The following is a 23093-nucleotide window of genomic DNA, read 5'->3' as shown; positions in this document are numbered from 1 at the left end:
AATGATTAAGAACTAGTGAGATACAAAACAAGGTTGGTTGCTATGGGCCTCACTCAAAAGGAAGAAGTGGATTTTACAGAGATTTTCTAACTAGTTATTAAATATAAAACCATAAGAATCGTGTTATCTTTGGTTGCCCAGTTCAATCTGGAACTTGACCAGATGGATGTAAAAACTGCATTTTTACATGGTGACTTAGAAGAGACTATTTACATGGAGCAACCAATTGAGTTTGAGATGTTCTAAGGCCAAGATAAAGTTTGTTTGCTCAAGAGATTGTTGTATGGCCTCAAGCAATCACCTTGGCAGTGGTGTAAATATTTTGATGGGTTCATGATAAAGCATGGTTTTTAAAGAAGCTACTATGATCTTTGCCTCTACTTTAAAGGACAACAATTCAAAGATGTCGAGTATCTATTGTTGTATGTGGATGATATGCTGCTTATTAGTGACAAAAGGAACAAGTTGAATAAGTTGAAGGCTCTTCTCAAAACAGAATTTGAAATGAAGAATTTGGGCATGGCTACAAAGATTTTAGGTATGGTAATTAGTGGCGAAAAATACTCATTTATTGATTTTAATAGTCAAAATAAATTAAGTTTTAATCAATATTTTAATGAAATTAATATGATTTATTTTATAAATGAAAATATTTGATTATGATTTAATTTATTGTTATTTTGTAGGAATTAAAGTACATTTTGGCATAGAGAAAAAGAAATAAGAAATAAAGAGATGAATTTGAAAATCAATTAAAAAATGGCAATCTTGAAGCCAAAAGGCCCAATCTGAAGGCCCAAGCCCAGCAAAATCTGTCTTTTTTGTCTCCTTGCCAAGCTGCTAGCTGTTTGCGCCCCATTACGACACGTGTCCCAGCCTTGCCTCTTTCAGCCATTGGTCCAAAGCTCCCTCAGCTTCCTTCAATATAGCTTCAACCAAACAACTTCAGCAGCTCACGCCTATCACATATGAAGCATCCTTCAGCCCCCAATGGCCCAAAGCCAGGCCTCCTCCAACGTGCCAGCTGAAGCCCAACAAGCCCAATGTTACCCTCCAAATCACCCTTCAGCATCAAGCCCAATCTGAAGCCTTCCCAACAGCCTGCCTGCGTGGCACATTTTTATTGGCTGGGAGTAGGTCAAAACCCACTTCTGCCACAACCACCTTCAACCCATATTTTGTGGGTATTGGGCTTTGCAAAATTGTCATTTTGAGCTTTAAAGCTCATCTTTTTTTGTGCTTTAGAAAAATGGCATTTGACTATACACCAAAATAACTAGGTTAATATTTATAATAAGATTTGATTTTTCAAAATCATATTTTATTATTAATATTTCAGATTTATTATGTAAACCCCAAATTGTTGTTTAATTTCTTTTTAGTCATTTTCTCCATCTATAAATAGGGACACTTTCTTCACATTTTATATGTAATTTTTAGGTAGCAAAATTCTACCAAATTTTAGTCTCATTTCTCATATTTTCTCTCTAGAATTTCATGAGAATGTCTAGCATAATAGGCTAACCTTCTTAAGAAGGTTAGGATGATCCTATATGCACTATGATTTTGTTTGGTATTTTTGATTCACCATGTGCTTGAAGTTTATATATTTTAGTGATTTATTTTCTTTCATCTTTACTTCTTCATCTTGTTATGTATATTTATGTTTACTAATAGTATATAGATTTTGTCATGCACTTTCTATGTATTATCAAATTAGTGAAAATAATATAGATAATATCTTCATCATTTTCTCCATCTCATTCATATATATTTACTTTTGCTAAATCTATATAGAATTAGTCATGCTCTTTCTATGTATTTTATAAATAGTAAAAGTAGTATTTGTGTTAGGTTTTATGTCCAATCTTTTTATTGCATTATTGCCAATGGTATAATGTCATTTTTAGATTTCTCATAAGATTTATCTCATCTTTCCATGGTAAAGAATAATAATCACTTGAATACATTTTGTGAAATATATTTGTGCTTTAATGATAAATCTTCCAAATGAATAGTTGGGATGTGAACTATCCATTTGTGTAATTTTTGTGAATCAAATATCTAAATAAATAAGTATGCATATTGGTGACTCTTGATCCTTCTTATTTGTTACTTATTTTTACATCACACTTTATTCCATCTTTATTTCTAATCTTTAAATTTAAAAAACAACAAAAATATCACTTGTTCTATTTTCTTCATATTATTTATCTCTAACATTTATTTATTGATTAACTTTATTTCTTTGCCTCCTTGTGGAATCGACCACCCGATCTATATTACTACAACCGCTAAGTGGAAGTCACGTTTGGGCGTTAAACATATGGAAATCAAGAGAAATAGGGAACAACATACCATCTTCATCACTTAGAAGTCTTATGTGGAAAAGATTCTATAAAGGTTTTTTTATGAAGGGTGCTAAAGCTGTCAAACAGCCATTGACCAGTCAATATCAACTTACAAATGCTGATATTGTCCTAAAACTGATTTTGAAAAGGAAGATATGGCCAAGGTACCTTACTTTAACGCTGTTGGAGCTATAATATATCTTAATGATTTGCACTAGGCCTAATTTAGCACACTCTATTAGTGCTCTAAGTAGATACATGACAAATCCCGAAAGAATTAATTGGGATTCTATGAAGTGGTTGTTGCGTTATTTGATTAATACTACTAGACATGGGTTGGTGTACAAGTGGCATCATAATCAGGTGGAAATCAATGGGTTTGTAGACTCGGATTATGCTGGAGACTGAGACACTAGAAAGTCTACTACAACTTATTACTTTCTAGTAATTGGGAGTTGTGTGAGTTGGAAGTCTCAACTACAATCTGTAGTTGCACTTTCAACAACTGAAGCTGAGTACATGGCTGTTACTGAAGCAATCAAAGAAGCTATTTGGATTCAAGGTCTTCTAAAAGATCTACAAGTGTTCAAAGGAAAAGCTACAATTTTTTCTAGATAGTCAAAGTGCCATACATTTGTGTAAGAATCCAGTATTTCATGACCAGACTAAGCATGTGGAGATCAAGTATCACTTTATTCGTGACAAGGCCACTGAAGGTGTGATTAATGTCAAAAAATTCCCCATAGAAGAAAACCCCACTGATGCCAGAACTAAGATATTGCCATTAAGCAAGTTTAACTACTGCCTAAGTTTGCTCGGAATTGATCATGGATGATAGTTGATGGCTGAACTGGGATCCTTGGGAGGTTGTGTTTATCTCTGCAATCCATGTTTAATGAAGACCAAGGTGGAAATTTGTTAGAATATTTGGTCTGCATTAAACATTAGATCACATCAGCAAAGTTACATTTTTTCTTCTAGTCTTGTCTACCATTTAACCAGATGAGTCTGCGTTTATTTTTGATATTTTTAAGTTTGATGAAAATTGTAAAACCCTCTATAAATATATCTTATTATCTCATTTGTTGTGGAGAGAAATAATATATTTCATTTGTAAAGAATATGAGCTATTTTAGGGAGAGAAATAAAGGGAGCTTGAGAGAGAAACACTTGGTTCTCGGGTGAGAGATTCCTTTGTACATAGTCAAGTGTACTTGGGGTTTTGCTTGGGTTCTAGGCATTGTAATCCATCAAGTGTAGAAGTTCTTAAGTGGTGACAAGTTGTAATCTCCATTGCTGTTTCATAGTGTAGAGAAGACATCACAAGAAGAGTTCAAAGAGGATGTAGGCTCAAGTTTATTTGGGCTGAACTTCTATAACTCTTGGTGTTGATTTTATTGTTTTTCTTACAGATTTTTCTATTGAATTTGTGCATGTTGTGTCTACTGGTTTGTTAATTTGTGTTTGTAGATGAAACTGGTGTGAGGAAGGTGAATTTCCTAACAGAACCAAATTTTCGACAGGTTCTGAATGTTGAGTAGTTTTTTGCTCCCACCAACCACATGTGTGTGTGTGTGTGAGAGAGAGAGAGAGAGAGAGAGAATAAAGTTGGCTATGATGACTACGCTTCCCTTTGAAAGTGCCAAATCAAGGCAAATGATGTTTTTAAACCTTATAATTATTGAAATATTAAACTTGATTTATTACGGTTAGTTTCTAGAATTTTCATGAATTTAGAGTTCCTAGAGTTTCCATGTATTTACTAGAGTTTCTAGTGTCTTCATGTATTTACTAGAGATTGTTGAGTCTTTAGCATTCTAGAACTCTCATTTCTTAGTTAGTAGATGATAATTATCTAGAATAATCTACTAGCTAATAATTTAATTTTGTTTCTAGAAAAGTCCATAGAGTCCTATAAATAAAGATGTAGTCCCACTATTTTGTATCAAGCCAAAAGCACAATTGAGTTCTATAAAAAAGCCTCTTCCACCATAATATTATTTCCCATATTAACCATAGTTTTCAATAAAGTTTTCAAGTTCTCTCCCAAATTCATCTTAATTTTCAACAATAATACACGAAATGGATAGGTTTTCTTAATTTTTTTATTATCATTGTAAGCTGAATAATATTGGCTATCCTTTATCCTCTATACCCCTTCCTTCTCACTTAAGTTGAAAGTTGATTTCACTACTCTTCTCTAACAGGAAGTGTTTGATGTTCGATGCTAAGGCCGCTAGTTTTTCTTTGCTGCTCATCTGTGTGTGAAATTATTTAAGCCCAGTTCAATGTCCAGAGATATTAAATGTTTCCTTGTTAGGTCATGTTCAGCTTTGCTACTTATTGCTAATGTTATTTTTTCTAGTTTGTAAGATTAGAAGCTGACTAAGTTTGCTGTCAGGTGACTCATATTTAAACATTGACATGTTTGTTTGAAGTGTTTTTATTCTGTTTTAAATCTGTTTTTTTCCATACTTGATGGTCAGAGCATTTGCTGTTATTTTTCTTAGCATTTCTAACTCGAAGTAACAGTCAGTCAACATATATGACATTTGGTGTTCTTATATTTAAACTAAATTAGGCCTGCCTTTTGTCATGGAAAAGACTCGCTGCATTTTACTCTAACTTGCCAGTTTTCTGGCTTGCAGCCCATGTTAAAGAAGGCAAGAAAACAGGAGAGGGCTTGTTTATAACTTTCTTTTATTTTTAATTTGTTCATTTTTCAATACTGGGTAAATCATTGTTTGCCCTACTTGTACTGGATTGCTGAATGATTCTGTAATGTTTCATCACTTTCCCTTTCAAAATTTATTTACTCTGGCTTGATGTGCAAGAAACTAACTTGCAGTAAGTCTCGCACGGTGGAGGAGATACTGACAATTGAAATAAAGCCTGGATGGAAGAAAGGCACAAAGATAACTTTCCCTGATAAGGGTAACCAGGAACCCGGAGTCATTCCTGCAGATTTAATTTTTGTGGTGGATGAAAAACCGCATGCTGTGTACAAAAGGGATGGTAATGATCTGGTGCTCAATCAGGAGATAACTCTTTTGGAGGCCCTGACAGGAAAATCCCTTGACCTCACCACCCTGGACGGAAGAAATCTTATGATCCCATTGACCGAAATCATCAAGCCAGGTGCTGAAATGGTTGTCCAAAATGAGGGAATGCCAATCTCAAAAGAACCGGGAAAGAAAGGCAACTTGAGAATCAAATTTGATGTCAAATATCCTTCAAGACTTACAGTCGAACAGAAAGCTGATCTGAGAAGAGTTCTGGGAGGAATTCTATGATGGTTACTAATTATTAACCTCTCCATGGTTTGCCATGGTGTAAATAACCACGTCTATTTTATTGAAGAATGTGAATACTAGGAAACTTTGCAGGGCTGAAAGGAATTTTGGAAACAGCTTTGGAAGGTCCTTCCAATCTACAATTAGATACTTTTTTGATAGGATCAAGATCAATCTTTTGTTGTTAATAGTATTAGAAGGGTCTTGGCTTACTAGAAAAGATGGATAGGTTATTTGTGTTTTAGCTTCTGCATTTTTGGTTGGTCATTTTTTTTTTGCTATTGATTTCTGGTCTATATACTTGGAAAATAGTTTTGGATTTTTTCATGACAGAACTGGTTTAGTTATTTTTAGGAAATGCAAGTGTTACACTTATTATCTATTTTATAATTTTTTTTTTGTATTGGTTTATTTAACTTTATGGGTTTGTCTTCTTTTGCTACTAGCATAGCCATCGACTATATGTATTGTTCTATCACCGAGTTAAATAATATAATATGCATTCTTCCTAGCACATTAGATTTTGTTTTTGTTTTTTGCTTTATCTTAATTAGATTTTTTAGGTTCTGTTAATAATATTGTATCTTCGGCAACCAAAATGTCTGCGTGCTTTTCTTAGTTCTAAAATGATGTTAGTAGAGCTTGATACGTTGCCTTTAAAAGAGTAATGGCATTATGGTCGGGAATTTCTATGGTACGCTATTGGGGGATTCACGGGACAAATCTAATGGCTTGGGAAAATTTCAATTTTGAGAAGAAAACAAAATTAAGAATAGTTCACTATGAACAGCAACCATAGAGATTATTTGGTCCTTTGTTATGCTCGCCGTGACCACATAGAATATCTAATGATAAAATTAAGTTACAAAAATATGAATAAAAAAATAAATGAATAGTTGAAAGAGAAAAGCGAAAATACTATTACGTAGTCAAATAATAATCAATCCAAACAAAAGAAAGATTGGAGAAAAAAATGCAAGTAAATTATGGGAGGTAGGACATAGTAGCAAGCTAGGTAGGTATAGACAAATTAATGTTTTGTAGGTTCATCGCATCGCAGCGCAGCGTGAAGGTCGGGACTATTGGTCAGTAGTACTCTTAACTTAAGCTAGAGTTTCTTCTTTTCCATGAATGGATGGATCGAGTAGTCTATTACAACAGAAAGACAGAGAACAGTACTAGTACTACTGCTATGCATTTCGAATCCAGGGATGTTCTGCAATAATGAATTAAAATAGGGAAAAAAAGAATTTAATTAGAAATAAGAAACAAAAAAAAAAAAAAATTTATAGACTATAGCAGTAGTACGTAGTACTAGTAATACTTACCAAGCACCTGTTGAGCAGTTAAACACTTCTTTAGATCATGCTCTAGCATCTGCCTAACAAGGGATTTAGCATTCTCGGAAATCTGAGGCCATGGCCAACTTTCAAAGTCTAAGTCTCCCTTTAAAATTGTACAAGTTATCTCACTTGTATCTTCTGTTGCTGACCAAAATGGGAAACGCTCACACAACAAGAGATAAAGAGTTACTCCTGCGCTCCATATATCCACTTCTGCTCCATGACGTCTTCGTTTATTCAACACCTCCGGGGCTGCGTAGTACAGAGTGTTAGGAAATAAAATTCATCCTGGAGCTACACAATACGCAACATAGGCAAGCAGTAGAGGATTTGCTTCTCTGTAATGAGTGGTCCCAAGATTGTAACAAATTCTGTTTTTGTATTTTGTCCTTTTCTCTGTATTTGCCAAACGTTAGCATTGTACAATTCTAGAACAATGTACAACCATTACATAATTGAATAGCCAGCCTCACAATCATTGAGCTGAGCATTTTACCAATTTTGCTGCAATATTCTTTTTGTCTGTTTTGTCTATTTTCTCACTTGGTATCAGAGCATTTTTGGCGATTAATCTATGGCTGACGGTAGGGATCAATCTCCTTCACAAGAGGCACAGTTGGTGTCGACTGGTCGCCAACAGCCACCATCAGTACCTCACGGTGGGTCCAGCAGCATCACTCAGTCTCCTGCTCCGAATGTTCTTGTCCCTCCACTGGGCAGTACCCTTACCCAGCCTTTTGCCTTAAAGTTAGACAGAAACAATTATACATTGTGGAAAACAATGGTCTCTGCCATTGTCCGAGGTCACCGACTTAGTGGATACCTTCTTGGAACCACTCCACGGCCAGTTGAATTTCTTTCCTCTCCAGACGATCCTTCCTTTGATGGTGTCTCGGCTGTTAATCTAGCTTTTGAAATGTGGATTGTCCATGATCAGCTTCTTCTCGGATGGCTTTACGGTTCCATGACGGAGGAGATTGCTACGGAAGTTATGGGTTGTGACTCTTCCGCTAGCTTATGGCATGCTCTTGAGGTCTTATTTGGTGCTCACTCCAAGGTGAAAATGGATGATTATCGCACCAAAATCCAAACGGTCAGGAAGGGATCTCTTACTATGCATGAATACTTACGCCAGAAGAAGCAGTGGGCTGACGTTTTAGCTCTCGCTGGTGACCCGTATCCTGAACGACAGCTTGTAACTAATGTACTTTCTGGTTTAGATATCGAATACCTTCCTATTATTTTGCAGATTGAAGCTCGACCTACAACTTCGTGGCAAGAATTGCAAGATTTCCTGCTGAGTTTTGATGGAAAGATGGAGCGTCTTACAGCTCTTTCAGGCACTCCTAAGGGTCTTCATAATGGCACTCCTGGTTCCCCTTCTGCTTATCTAGCCACTGCCCGTTCTTCTTCTTCATCAGGTGGTGGTCGAGGTTTCGGTACACATCACTCTAACGGTCCCTCGCGTGGTGGTTCTCCTGGGTTTGGCCAAAGCTCCTCTGGTCATCGCTCTCGTGGACGTGGTGGTGGTCGTAGCAGTCACAATGCCAAACCCACCTGTCAAGTGTGTGGGCGGTATGGCCATTCCGCTGCGTATTGCTATAACCGCTACGATGAATCGTATATGGGCTCTACTCCTTCTGTTGCATCTGGTGGTTCTTCTTCTGGTCAAGCCGTCTCTCCCAAAGGTGGTTCTGGAGCAGCTGCCCTTGTTGCTACACCTGAAATGATCAATGACAGCAGCTGGTATCTTGATAGTGGGGCTAATAATCATGTTTCGGCAGAAGCTTCTCAGTTGACCCAGACTCAAGCTTACACTGGTAAGGCTACCTTGACTGTTGGCAATGGAGCCCAACTACCTATTGTTCATATTGGTACCCAGTCACTCTCTGCTCATAACAATGCCTCTATTGTTCTTCATGATGTTTTACATGTACCTAGAATCACTAAGAATTTAATTAGTGTTTCAAAACTGACCCATGATAATAATGTCTCGGTGGAATTTTTTCCTACTCATTTTCTTGTGAAGGACTTGATCACAAAGGAGGTGCGGCTTCGAGGGACAATTAGAGATGGACTGTATCAGTGTTCTACCTCAGATTTTGCATCGGCTTCTTCCACACCATCTACCACGACTGCTGTCAACTTCACTGGCTTAGTATCTGCTTCACTAGAGTCTCCCACTACTGTTGTTTCTTCTTCTATTTCCCTTAAGGATAAGTGGCATAGACGTTTAGGCCACCCATCCACTCGTGTATTACAATCTGTATTAAGAGCTGTTAATGTAACTTCCACTATCAATGAAAAAGACTCTTTCTGTGAAGCTTGTCAGTTTGGGAAATCTCATTCCTTACCATTTAATTTGTCACAAAGCAGAGCTAAATCACCACTTGCCCTTATTCACACTGATGTGTGGGGACCAGCACTTGTATCTTCTACACATAATTTTCGGTTTTATGTTCATTTTATTGACGATTACAGCCGCTATACGTGGATATATCCCCTGAAATCTAAAGATGAGGCACTCCCAGCCTTCAAACAATTTAAATCACTTGTTGAGAATCAATTTGACAGCAAAATCAAGGCATTGCGCAGTGATTGGGGTGGTGAATTCAGGGCGTTTACTCAATGTATGATCGATAATGGTATTGATTTCCATCATCCTTGTCCCCATACCTCCGCTCAAAATGGACGAGCCGAGCGGAAACACCGTCATATCGTTGAAATGGGGTTAACCTTATTGGCCCAAGCCTCAATGCCTCTCAAGTACTGGTGGGATGCCTTTCATACATCTGTATTTCTCATCAACAGGCTACCCACTCCAGTGTTACACAATGTTTCTCCATATGAAGTGTTATTTTCACAGCCACCAGACTATAATCTGCTCAAAACTTTTGGGACCGCTTGTTATCCTTGTCTTCGTCCGTATCAGTCCCATAAGTTTCAATTTCACTCCACCAAGTGCGTTTATCTTGGTTACAACTCCTCTCACAAAGGCCATCGCTGTCTCAGTTCCACGGGCCGCTTATATATCTCACGGAATGTCATTTTTAATGAAGCCGAGTTCCCCTTTAAATCTGGCTTCCTGAACACCTCATCTGTTGAACGCCCAGTCTCTGTTCAGGTCCCTTATTGGTCTGCGACTTTTCCCATGTCATCTGCCAGTTCGCCTCCGCCTACAGTCGCTGATTCCTCTTTTCAGTTGCTTTCTGGCTCTTCTCCTCGTGCGACTGTTTCTCCTGCCTCTGCGCCTTCTTCTCGTGCGGCTATCTCTCCCGCCTCATCTTCATCTGAGCTAGGCCAGGACATTAGTATTTCAGCTCATGATGAAGTTTCGCCTTGTTCTGCTCCAGTGCTCGCGCCTCTTGTTCCCACTCACCCTATGATTACTAGGGCTAAGGCTGGAATTTTTAAACCCAAAGTATATATGGGTTCATCTCAGTGGTTATATGATGATGAAGAACCAGCCACTGTTGAGGACGCATTACAACATCCAGGTTGGAAAAAGGCTATGTCTGAAGAAATTGAAGCATTGGAAAGGAATGGCACCTGGGTTTTGGTTCCAAGAACACCTGATATGAATATAGTGGGGGCATAAATGGGTCTACAAGTTGAAGAAAAATTCTGATGGCTCTCTGCAAAGGCTCAAGGCCAGGCTAGTTGCAAAAGGCTTTAATCAGCGGCCTGGGATCGATTTTTGGGAGACATTCAGCCCAGTTGTAAAGGCTTCGACAGTGAGAATTATACTCACAATAGCAGTAGCAAAATCCTGGGATATAAGACAGCTTGATATAAATAATGCTTTCCTAAATGGACAGCTAGAAGAGGTAGTGTTTATGAGCCAGCCACAAGGATTTGTTGATGAAAGCAAACCAGATTTTGTATGTAAATTATCAAAGTCTCTCTACGGCCTTAGACAAGCACCACGTGCCTGGTACGATAAATTAAGAGCAACTCTTATAAGCTGGAATTTTGTTAATTCTCGTGCTGATTCCTCTCTGTTCTTTCATAAAACGCCTGGCGTGATTATACTGGTACTTATCTATGTAGATGACATTATTGTCACTGGGAATGACACTGAGAAGCTCCAACAATTTACTGAAAAATTGAACAAAGTTTTTGCATTGAAGGACTTAGGGCCGCTGCATTACTTTTTAGGAATAGAAGCAAAAAGAGATGATACTGGCATATATTTGAGTCAAGCTAAATATGTGAAAGAGTTGCTCTCTAAGACAGGAATGCTCCACTTGAAGCCGTGCCCTACTCCCATGACTGTTGGGAAAGCCTTGTCTAAATCAGATGGAGAATTATTAGACAACCCAACAATGTATCGCAGCGTGATAGGGGGACTACAATACTTAACGCACACCAGACCCGATTTGTCTTTTGCCATCAACAAGCTAAGTCAGTTCCTTCAAGCTCCAACAACAGTACATTGGAGTGCAGCAAAGCTTGTACTTAGATACTTGAAAGGAACTGCACACCACGGTTTGCATATTAAACCATCTGACAGGTTGAACATCACAGGATTCTCGGATGCGGATTGGGCTTGCTGTCCTGACGATAGAAGAAGTGTGGCTGGCTACTGTGTGTACCTAGGAGACACTCTAATCTCGTGGTCATCCAAGAAACAAGCAGTCGTGTCTCGCTCTAGCACGGAATCCGAATACCGAGCGTTATCTCAAGTTGCAGCTGAAATATCCTGGGTACAAAGTTTGTTAAGTGAGTTTGATTTCCCTCTAAAACAGCCACCTATAACATGGTGCGATAATATGGGAGCTAGTGCGCTTGCTGCCAATCCGGTGTACCATGCAAGAACTAAACACATAGAGCTTGATGTACATTTTGTGCGTGATAAAGTATTAAGAAAAGAGCTGGATATCAGATATATACCATCACACGACCAAGTTGTAGACTGCCTGACCAAAAGTCTCACTCAACACAGGTTTCATTTCCTAATTGACAAACTAGGCGTGGTTGAAACACCCTCTAGTTTGAGAAGGGCTGTTAGGAAATAAAATTCATCCTGGAGCTACACAATATGCAGCATAGGCAAGCAGTAGAGGATTTGCTTCTCTGTAATGAGTGGTCCCAAGATTGTAACAAATTCTGTTTTTGTATTTTGTCCTTTTCTTTGTATTTGCCAAACGTTAGCATTGTACAATTCTAGAACAATGTACAACCATTATATAATTGAATAGCCAGCCTCACAATCATTGAGCTGAGCATTTTACCAATTCTGCTGCAATATTCTTTTTGTCTGTTTTGTCTATTTTCTCACTCAGAGTCCCCGCCTTTTCTGAAAACCTCTGCCCTATAAATAAAAAATAAGAAACAATTATTTATTTAAAATAATATTCTGTAAATAAAAAAGAAGATTTATATTATAATTAGATTCTTTTTTTTTTATATATATACCAGGCTTGAAGAAGACTGAAAACCCAAAATCAATGAGCTTGAGAGGAGAGTGTTCTTGGTTGTTAAGGAACAAGAGATTTTCAGGCTTCAAGTCTCTATGGATGATCCCAACGGCATGGCATATCCTGACCACCTTGGCTATGCATGGTCTTGGTCACCACAGCCACCTCTCGCTCACTGTAGTACCCTCTAGCCTCAATCCGATCAAACAGCTCGCCTCCCTCACAAAGTTCCATAATCAAGTAATAATTCTCAGCATCCTCACGAAACGCCTTCAACTTCACGATATTTGGGTGATCCGGCAACGCCATCATGATCGATGCCTCACGATATACGCTCTCTATTTCCTCCTGTAAAAATATAATATACATTACACATACATACATTCATACATATTATTAATTATTATTAATATTATTTATTGTATTAAAATCTAATATGTTCCATGCTTTATATATATATATATATATATATATAATTGTCATTGGCTAAGTCATTATAACTGCCATATATAATATATGGCTAGGTCTTGTACAGACTCCGATATTCTCTTATAAATAAGTAAATCTAAAACTGAGAAATAATTATTCACAAGTAGAGCTGTAAATACGGGCCGGGCTTTTGAGCACGGCACGAGCCCGGAAGGCACGAGCACGACACGGCACGAAAAAATATGGGCTTGGGCTAGGCACGACACGAAAAAATATGGGCTCGGGCCAGGCACGGGCACGACACGGGCTTAGCACGGCACGGCACGACAAGCCTGAAAGCACGACACGAAAGCACGACACGTAAGCACGAATATAAAAAGCCTGAAAGCACGACACACAAAAAGCCCGAATTAAACTCAAATAAATAAAAAAATTATTATTATATCATCATTTTTTTATAGTATGTAAAAATAGTATGATATTTTTATAGATTTTATTTCTTAAACTTTTTCTTGGTAAAGTTTTTAATGAGGCAATGTTTATTTTATTTTTATTTTTAAATTTGGAATTTTTATTGTGTTAATTAAGTAAATATACATATATATATATATATATGTAAAAAGTAAAACATAAAAAAAGTGGGCTCGAATTATATATATATATGTAAAAAGTAAAACAAGTAAAAAAAAGTGGGCTCCAATTAGGCCCAGATTTTGGCTGACTTGAGGCCCATTTTTAGGGCACGAAAAAAGCCCATTTTAAAAAATGGACTGGCCCACTTTAGAAATATGGGCTGGCACGATCTGAGCCCGGTTCGGCCCGGCACGTGGCCCGTGTGGGCTGTGCTTGTGGGCCGTGCTGGGCCTATATATTTTTATGCGGGCCGGCCCGGCCCGAATTTACCAGAGGCACGAAAAATGTGGGCCGGGCCGGGCCGGACGGCCCACATTTACAGCTCTGTTCACAAGTTAGACTCAAGTATATATGCATTATGTTTTTTACTTTAGTTTTAATTTTCTAATCACAAGCATATGTGTGTTTGAGTACTGTTCGAAACTCTTTTATTTGTTGTACTGTTACCAAAATCTTCAAACAACAATATCATCTCTTCCACTTATTATCAAATAATAATATCTCTTCCACCCCACTGATCCGTATGTAATTATAACTATATATATATAGTAACAAACACAGATTAATTGGTTTATTACCTTTGTTTTGATGTCAGCCTTAGAAGATAGCCTTGCAAGCTAGGTCTTTCTTCGTCACTAGGTGTCGACAGAGGTACGTAATACCGTACCCCCCTCGGCCAAGTTCCTGACCCAGTTCGTACTCATTTTCGATCATCCTCCGGTGATTCAGCCGAGTTCCGTCCTCCATTAATTATGATCCTATACAACTTAGTTTACTATCAATATGATTCCTATTACTCAGAGAACTATTCTATTGTGTTCGTATAGAAGGAAAAGTACAAATAACCATGCACTGATCGTACATATACATATATATATATATATTTCTTGCTCCTAGTGATCGGATCTTATATCTACCTATGATTTAAAAGATATGTCGAGTTTTCAATCTTCTGTTTTTTTTTTTTAAACTTGCGCAAAAGAATCTATACAACCGACTCAATCGTACGTAATTTTATAACGCCCAATTTAAAATTAAACACAAGGTACGTATATTTCTCAAATATAATTACCTTTAAACCTGATTCCTAGTTTATTTTAGAAAATAGTTTTAAAAATAAAAATCAAATATAAGTACCATATTTTAAATTATTTGTCAAATTACTTAGAGCATCTGCAACCGCACGGCAATACTCTATATATTTGGGGTTGCCGTGCATAAATAGCTCCAACCAAACGGCATATATCACCCCATTTAGCCGTGTGTCAACAGTGACACGGCATACTGTTCACACGGCAAATTTTTTTTTTTTTAAATATAAATATATTTATATTTTATATATATATATATAAACATATGAGTATTATTGGGTCTATATTTTATGTTGTGTTTTTTAAATTATAAATACACATATAAATTAATTTTTCAAATATTTCATAATTAATTTTTTATATAATTTATTTTAATTTGTGTGAAAATTCTTACTCTACACTATAAGAAAATAAAATTAACATTGAAATTGATTAAATATACAAGAGATAATTAAAATATAATATAATAATAAATAATATATTTTTTGGTGTAATTTTTGGTGTTGTGATTGGAATGGAAAAAAAATATGGTGTTAAGATTCTTTAATTTTGGTGTTGGTGCAACACCATAATGAGGTAATGGGTTGGAGATGCTCTTAGGATTTATATCTGTTTATTAAATAATTTAAAGGAAAAGTTGAGACAGTAGAATTTATTTTCGAGTTTGTTTTTATTTAATAAAACGGCAAAAGTATTTTTACGAAATTTTAACTGTAGAATCTAAAAACAAATATATTATTACCATTATATCAGATTATTTAATTTAAAACGAAAGATATATATACACACACGTAATAATAAACCAAGTTGATTTTAAAAAAATTAAATATATACACGTAATAGTACATTTATACTTTGATTTTAAAAAAAAAATAGTAATAGGGTTGTTATTAGTTCCATTGTCCTTCAGTTTTTTTTTTTTTTGACAACATTTTCCTTCAGTTATTAACTAGGCGAGATTACTTAATTTAAAAATAAAAATCAAATATAAACACGATATTTTAAACTATTAGTAAAATTATTTAATTAGGATTTATATTATATTTGCACCCAAATATTCGATTAAGACTCCCCACTTTATTCAAAATTAATATATAATATAATTTTCTTCAACTTATGCTCACATTATTTAATTTTTTTTCTTTTTCATATTTAAAAAATACAGATAAATAATATATATTTTAAATATTTACATAAAATAAAAATTAAAACAAAAAAATATAACAACTTGTTAAAGTAATAAGAGTTTTTTCTTTCTAAAAAAATATACATTATTTTAAAAAAATTATGAAAATAAGATATAATAAAATTATTGAAATCGACAGAAAAGAAATTAAATAATGTAAAAAAAAATATTGATAGAAAAAGTGTTAAAAATATTTTTGTTAATTAATGGGTGCCTATATATTTTTTGGTGCAAATTTAATAGCCCGTTTATTAAATAATTTAAAAGAAAAGTTGAAACGGTAGAATTTAAACAAATCTTCATAAAATCTAAGAAAAAGAACCTAGACAAAAAAACATTATGAAAAAAAAATCATAATGTGTTTTTTTTTTAAGATTTAATTTAATTATGGTCTTTTCTCTTTCTTTATTAATTTTTTTTAGTTTAATAGAAAATAAATTTCAAAATTGCATCATTAACTTTCTAATTTTCAATTTTTCTCTCTTTTAGATTATGTGAGATTATATTAATTATTAATGGAGATCTTAAAAATATATCTCTTCTGTGTATTTAACAAATTTTTTTTTGGTTTTAATATTTTTTTTTTAATTTTAACGAAATATTACAAATATTTAGCGGAATATAGTTTTAAAACCAATTAAAAAATATTATAAAATAAATATTTAGTAATTATATTAATATAAATTTAAATATTATAATGTTGACGTAGATTTTCGTCAACTAAAAAACAAGAGCAATTAAGCTAATATTTTTTAGAAAATATGAGATGAACACAGAGATTTTACGTGATTCAATAGTTAAATCTACCTAAATCACGAGCCACTTTTATTGATTGTTCTAAGTTAAAGCTTGGAAAGCAGTTTTAGTAAAGAGTTCGTGCATAAAAAATAAATGAATATAATACAGCTTGTTTATAGGAATGATATCAGATTATCTTCCCACGATTTTAGGGGAGTTATAAAATATCTCATTTTTTGAATTTCAAATATACAAGCAGTTACATTATTATAAATATCTAATTGGTTTCCTATAAAAGCGGAACCGATTTACTCAAATGCTAGCATTCTATTATTTCCAATCCTTCTGACGCACTTTCGAACTGACTTGGCTGTCATTCGAGCTGAAATCATGATGTGATTTGTCTTCGAGTTGAAATAACAACTATCTTTTGAGCTGATTCTTTTACTTCTGCTCGAAAATCCTTTTGTTGTTTTCTCGAGTTTTGACGCATCATTAATTAAATGATGGACATTAACCTGGCCTTCGAGCTTTTATCCTTCTTTCTGAGCTAATAATATATACCTCGAAATATGGGTGTAACATTTGCCCCTCAAAAGTGTCTGCTTGATGTCCTGAAAGAGAGACTTTTGAATTTCCTTTATTGAGAAACGTGCCCACCTACTCTACTCAAGTGATTACACGTGTTGTTTTTTAACAGGTTAATTCCAATATTCAAGTACTGGTTCCTGCCCTTGTCCCATCAGCTTCCCTTGCCGCCATTTTAAAATCAAGCCCTTACCGTAGGATTAGCCATTACTTTAATCCTACGGTGGACCATCTCTCAAAATCTGTTTATAAAACGTCTTTCCCTTTTTTTTTAACTTCACTTTTTCCATTTGAGTTCATCAACTTCTTTTTCTCCAAAGCATAAACGAAAACAAAAAACAAGTCAAAAAGTTCCCCAATCTTCATGAAATTTTTTCATTTTAAGGCATTTCTCAACTTCTCCATTGTAACGCCCTACTACTTAGGGACCATTACACTGTGTATTTTAAATAGTGGTAAATGAGTCATTTGGCCATAGTCGTGCAACTAAACTTGATTAACGGTTTACGGTTAAATTTTTTTGTCAAAGGTACCATCGTTTCACTAAAACGTTTACCTCACACATGGGATCCCAAAAACATTTAAAATGTTAATTACAATGGAAAAGTTACAACCAGCCGACTTAAGCGATAAAATTAGGGTTTGACCCTAGTTCATCTTTAAACCCTCGGCTGTGGTGGTCGAACAGCCGCATATGTACACATTGTCACCTAAGCTCTCCATCTCAAGGATTGTCCAACTTTCTTTTCCCTTTACCTACACCACAAAGCACCAGTGAGCCGAGACTCAACAAGAAAACTTAAACGTGCTCATAAGCAGTAATAACATGTTCCCAAATCATAATAAGCATGCCTAGCAGTAATAACCCTACTCATGCATGCATACCATTCATATAAATGACTACAGTGTCATAAGGGCCAATAGCCCCATATAAACTATCAATGAATCATATCGGGCCTAATGCCCAAACTGCTTGATTAATAAATCACATTGAGGTTCCACGCCCTAGGATATGGGACTGATAAGTCACCTCGGGGCCCTTTGTCCAATCCTCTTTATTACCTGCCTTGGGACCGGACTAGCGTACCTGGCGCTCTAGTTTTCTCATGACCAATAGGTCGGTTAAGTGTATATCACACTCCTGATTAGGCATAACCATATGGACCAGCACTCAGTGCGCTATTGCCAGCCTTAAGTAATAAGTCAATGCTTTACGACCAGCACTCAGCGTGCTAAGGCCATCCTTGACTAATAAGTCAATGCTTTACGACCAGCACTCAATGTGCTAAGGTCGTCCTTGACTAATAAGTCAATGCTTTATGTTTACTGAGTTTTTCGGAAACTACAATAATAATAGATAAGAGAGATTAAAGAGAAAGGGTTTAGAAGTTATAAGCAAGATTTTTACGTGGTTGGGGCGTTAATGAGCCTTAGTCCACGAGACAGTTGTATTAGAGCTTAGAGAATCTATAACAATGGAGTTTTCTCTCAGTTTCAGCAGAGTAACTGTATACACACTAAAGAGAGTTCCCTTCTTCAGTGCTCTGTTACATGTATTTATAGGTTCACCCGGGCCAGGTTGACCCGGGCCCAATAAAGGTATAAATACTACTGGCTTCTCTATCGGAAGCCCAATACAGAGGATTTAAAACATAAAAGAAAAACATTAACTTGAGCCCATTGGGCCAGCCCAAACCATATCTATCATCCGACAAATTGGAGCTTTGGTCTGGGCATCTCGAGTCACGAGGCAGATTTAGGGGACAAGATCGGTTCAGAGCAGTGGCTGCACAGGTCCGAGGTGGCCTTTTCTGCAGGTGAAACGTGGGGACAACTCCCATGCTTCATGGGGCGAAGTCAGGGTCACAGATGCTTTATCCTGCCAACCTTGAGGACCCGACTCGAGTTTGTTTACCCAAGTCCCTCTCCATTCGTCGAGGTCCCGTACCGTTTACCATGGGCCCGAACCATCTACCAGGAGCCCGGATCGTTTACCAAGCTTTGGGACCATTCGCGCCGATCCCGACTGTTACCCCCAGCCAGTCGTACCGTCTCCCGGATGACCGTCCCAGACAACACTCCTCGGACGCCTTCCGGGCCTTGCCCAGAATTGGGTTGTCGATATCCTTTATACTCCTTGCCAAACGGGCCTGGGGTGGGCCCACCCTCAATTGGCCGGCTCGTGGGCCTGGAATGCGGTCTTGGGCCCACGGCAGGAAACGAGGATAACATTTACCCCCCAAGCCTTCATCTGGGCCTGCGCGGTGGAGTCTTGCTTTGGTCCCGGATACTCCCAGCTATCTCCCCGGTTCTCAGAATAGTTGGTCCATGGAAAGGGGCATCGCGTGTCAGACGACTGCGGAGCCCGGACCGTTTACCAAGGCCCGGGTTCATTTACCGATGTCCCGATTCATGACGAGGGGTACACGTGTCGCCTAGCAACTATTGCATCGACGACACTTGACCCTGAAAGGTCAACAACCACCTCAAGGGTCGCTAGGCTTAGGCTATTGCGTTGGCTCAGATCTCGAAGCGTCCCATCTGCATGGGCGCTTTCCATTAATACTTCTGCGCTAAGGTGGACTGTAGGATGGGGCGACCTTTGAAGGGCCTTTTCCTCTGGGTCTTTGGATCGGAGTGGAGTGGATCCATGACTCGAGTGGATTCATTAATGCCCCTGCACGATTCTGGACCGTTCGATGGGGGGTCGATTCCATCCGCTGGATAAAAAAATCATCATTTGGGTTCTTATAAATACTCCTCAGGCTTTCATTTGAAACCTTTACACTCTCGAGCTAGTCAAAGAACTTGAAGGATTTGTTTATGTCCGAGCTTGCCGACGATATCTTCCACCGCCTGCTCATCCTACGCCGTCACCTTTTTCCAACGGTTCCGGCATCTGCACCCTTGCCTGAGCATATGCCATCAACCTGCCCTATCGACGAGTTGCTGAACCGTCTTCATCAGTTCAAGACTGAGATTCTTCCATCCTGCCACCGGACAACCACCATTTTTCGCGACCAGCAACTTACGGTAAGTTTCTCTGCCTTCAGCCTTTATATATATATATACAAACGCAAATTTCCTGTCATTTTTCTTATCTGCTTAGGATGCTAGAACTTATCTGTGCTTAGAATTAGTGTTAGGGAAAGACTGCCTGGTCCGGGCCACTCTGGGCCCTTCCGGGTCAGGAGGCTTCCTGGACAAGTGGTGATGGACTGACTTAGGAGTAGCCTATTTTTTGTTCCCGATCAAGGTCTTGTGGATCTCTGGTGATCCCGGACCTGATCCGGAGGGGACTCCTCCAAGCAGTTCCTAGGAGAGCCCCCGTACCTTAACCAACTTTCTTGGGTTTTGGTACTGACTGCTTGGTTTGTTTCTGTTTTGCTCCCAGATCACCAGCCATGACATCGGGCGTCACTCTTCATTCGGAGGAGGAAGTTAACAAGGCCCCTGTCCTTCTTCCCAGGTCCAGGACCCCTAAAGGCAATAGATGGGAGATGGATGTGTTACCAAACTTGTTCCAGAACTATCGGATGTTGTACGCCCTGGAGAAGCGCATGGGCGTAGAGTCAACTCCCAGACTCTTCCATAACCGCCTGGCCAGGAAAGAGGAGAGGGCTCACACCTCCGTGAACGGGTTTGGGGCCTGGAGCGTAGGCCATATCAGCGCAGGAGCTACACTCCCGCTCCATGATTATTTCATGTGGTTCCTGACATTCGTGGAGATCGCACCTTTCCAGCTTCTACCCCAAGATTACCGATTGCTTGCGGGATGGCGCGTCTTCTGCGTCGCGAGGGAGATCCCAGAGCCGACCCTCGCAGAGATCTTGTACTTCTACAAGATGGAGCCGCAGGTCAGTGCCAAGGACAAGACCCTGGACAGCTTCTACAGGCTCAAACCACGGGGCAACTACTCTGCTCCTACCAGCGCCTGGAAGCATCTCCTAGACGTCCGCCACTACTGGTTCATGACGGCCGGGTTTCTCATAGAGAAGAACCCCACACTGACGCTGGACTTCCAGTGAGTGGGTAAGTGGTTTCTCGATCCCTCATATTGTCTTTGTCCTCTTTTTATTTTATTCTCACCACATCACCTCGGGTGGCAGGACCTTTCGCCCAAACTCCCCTCACCCAGTTCATCTTGGATCGGAAGAAGCTCTACTCTGAGCTAAGTGCGGAGGATCTAGACGTGGGGGGTTATGTCAACACTGACAACCTCTGATTGATCGGACTGCTCGCAGCCCACCAAACGATCGACGTCCCAAGCCTCCGGGGGATACAATGCGAGAAAGATCCTGCTTTGAGGGAGTAGCTGGCCCTGGATCACATCAGGGCCATAGAGGCTGCAGCGCTCACAGATGCGGCTAAGCGAAAGAGGGACCTAGCTCAAACGAGGGAGGCGGCCACCTCCGAGGAGCTGGAAGCCCTCTTCGACGAGGCGCTACTGAACACGGGGACCCCTGGGGCTAGCGTATCAGGGCGAGGTAACTCACCTATGATTTTGACTTATGTTCCCCAAGTTAGGGACTTAGCTAGGGATAGGCTAGCACACCGAGGCCCTGCGTTCGGGGCTGACGGGGAAACGAGACCTTCGCCTCTCGTTCCCGTAGGCTCAGAAATTCTCATGTACTTGTCCGGGTTCCTCCAGTACGAGAATTTTCTACACCCAGACGACATGGGGGACCGAGTCTACTCTTTCGCGTTAGATGAATTGAGTCATGTCCGGGGCCTAGATAAGGGTTCTTCCCGGGTCACTCTTAGTCTTGACTTCCTTGTTTGCTTTTTAATGGTACTTACTCTTTTTATTTGTGTTTGTTTCAAGAGATTCCGACATGTCCGACCCCATGGACGAGATGAAGCAGCTCCTCAAGAACCGGGCTGCCAGGGTGAGGGCCGCGGCCAAGAAGGCTGCCAAGAAAGCGTCCAAGGAGGCGCCAGGGCCGGAGCTCCACCATAGCAAGGAGACGCTAGGGCCGGAGCCTTGACCCATCCAGGCTGCCCTGCCCGCGGTTCCGATCACAACCGTTGACCTGGCCACTGTCCCCAACCTTCCCGTTCAACCCCCGGTGATTGATCTAGAGTCGGACCAAGCGGTAAGCCAGAGCTCCGGGAAAAGAGCCGCGGAGTTAGGCGTGGCGGAGGGAGAACCCGGAAATAAGAGAGCCCAGATGAGGCAGGCTGGTTCAGCTGGGGAGTCGTTCGAGGAGAGTCGCCTTGCCACGAAGGACCTTCCAGAAACATTGGCTCTTCCCGTCCACCCAGCCTTACCTAAGGAGGGGGAAGCCGTCTTGCGGGAAGAGCAGTCCAAACTCATTTCCTGAACCTGGGAGAGTGGCCAGGAAAAGAGGGATGAGATCTACAAGGCCCTGACGATTCGTCGTCAGGTTGAATTCCCTGATCGCCCGACGGCTTTTAGTGCCCCTCAGCCGATAGTGGATCGGCCAGCTGTCGAGACGGGTTTCCGCCCCAAGCTGGGGCAGGACACGACCCCGTTCGCTATGGATCTGCTGGATCAAGTGGGAAACACCATGTCCAATCTCCAATTGAAGCGATATGCCACCATCGCCAACCCGGACATGCTGTTCATTTCCTAATCTCTCCGCCACCAAGCCACCACTGTAAGTTTGCTTTGCATCTTCTCTTTCTCCTTTTCCTTGTTCAGTAAGGACTCTTCTAACTTTGCTTTGTTCAAAGATGCTCTATTATCCCATCGGAATGCCGACCTGGTGGCCGAGGCGGCCATGAAGATGGAGACGCTTCAGCTAGAGCTGGAGGCGCCCGTGAATCAAAGAGAAGCCGCCAAGGAGGCCTTGGCCAGGGAGACAGCCCAGGCCAAAGAGTTCCTGGGCAAAGCAGTTGCTCAGGCTGAAGCAGACCGCGCGGAGTTCGACCGGGTCACTTTCCGGCTTGAAGAGGCTATGTCCCGGAACGAAGCCGAGGCTGGTGAGAAGAGAGCCCTTCTGGAGGCGGAGCTTCTCCGAGTAAAGGCCGCACAGGAGGCGGCCGTGACTTAGTCCA

The 23093-nt window shown here is 39.3% G+C and overlaps 1 protein-coding gene across 1 annotated transcript; it reads left to right on the top strand.

Moving 5' to 3' along the window:
• Positions 1 to 4317: 4317 nt before the first annotated feature.
• LOC133830451 (uncharacterized) lies at positions 4318 to 6158 on the top strand. Its single transcript, XM_062260423.1, has one exon. The coding sequence runs from the start codon at positions 5177 to 5179 to the stop codon at positions 5642 to 5644; it is 468 nt and encodes a 155-aa protein (XP_062116407.1). The 5' UTR covers positions 4318 to 5176; the 3' UTR covers positions 5645 to 6158.
• The last annotated feature ends 16935 nt before the right edge of the window (positions 6159 to 23093 follow it).

This window comes from Humulus lupulus, chromosome 4 (assembly GCF_963169125.1).
Source record: "Humulus lupulus chromosome 4, drHumLupu1.1, whole genome shotgun sequence".
Classification (NCBI taxonomy): Eukaryota; Viridiplantae; Streptophyta; class Magnoliopsida; order Rosales; family Cannabaceae; genus Humulus; species Humulus lupulus.
Note: the sequence above shows the minus strand (reverse complement) of the source record. Positions and strands in the feature narration are given on the sequence as shown.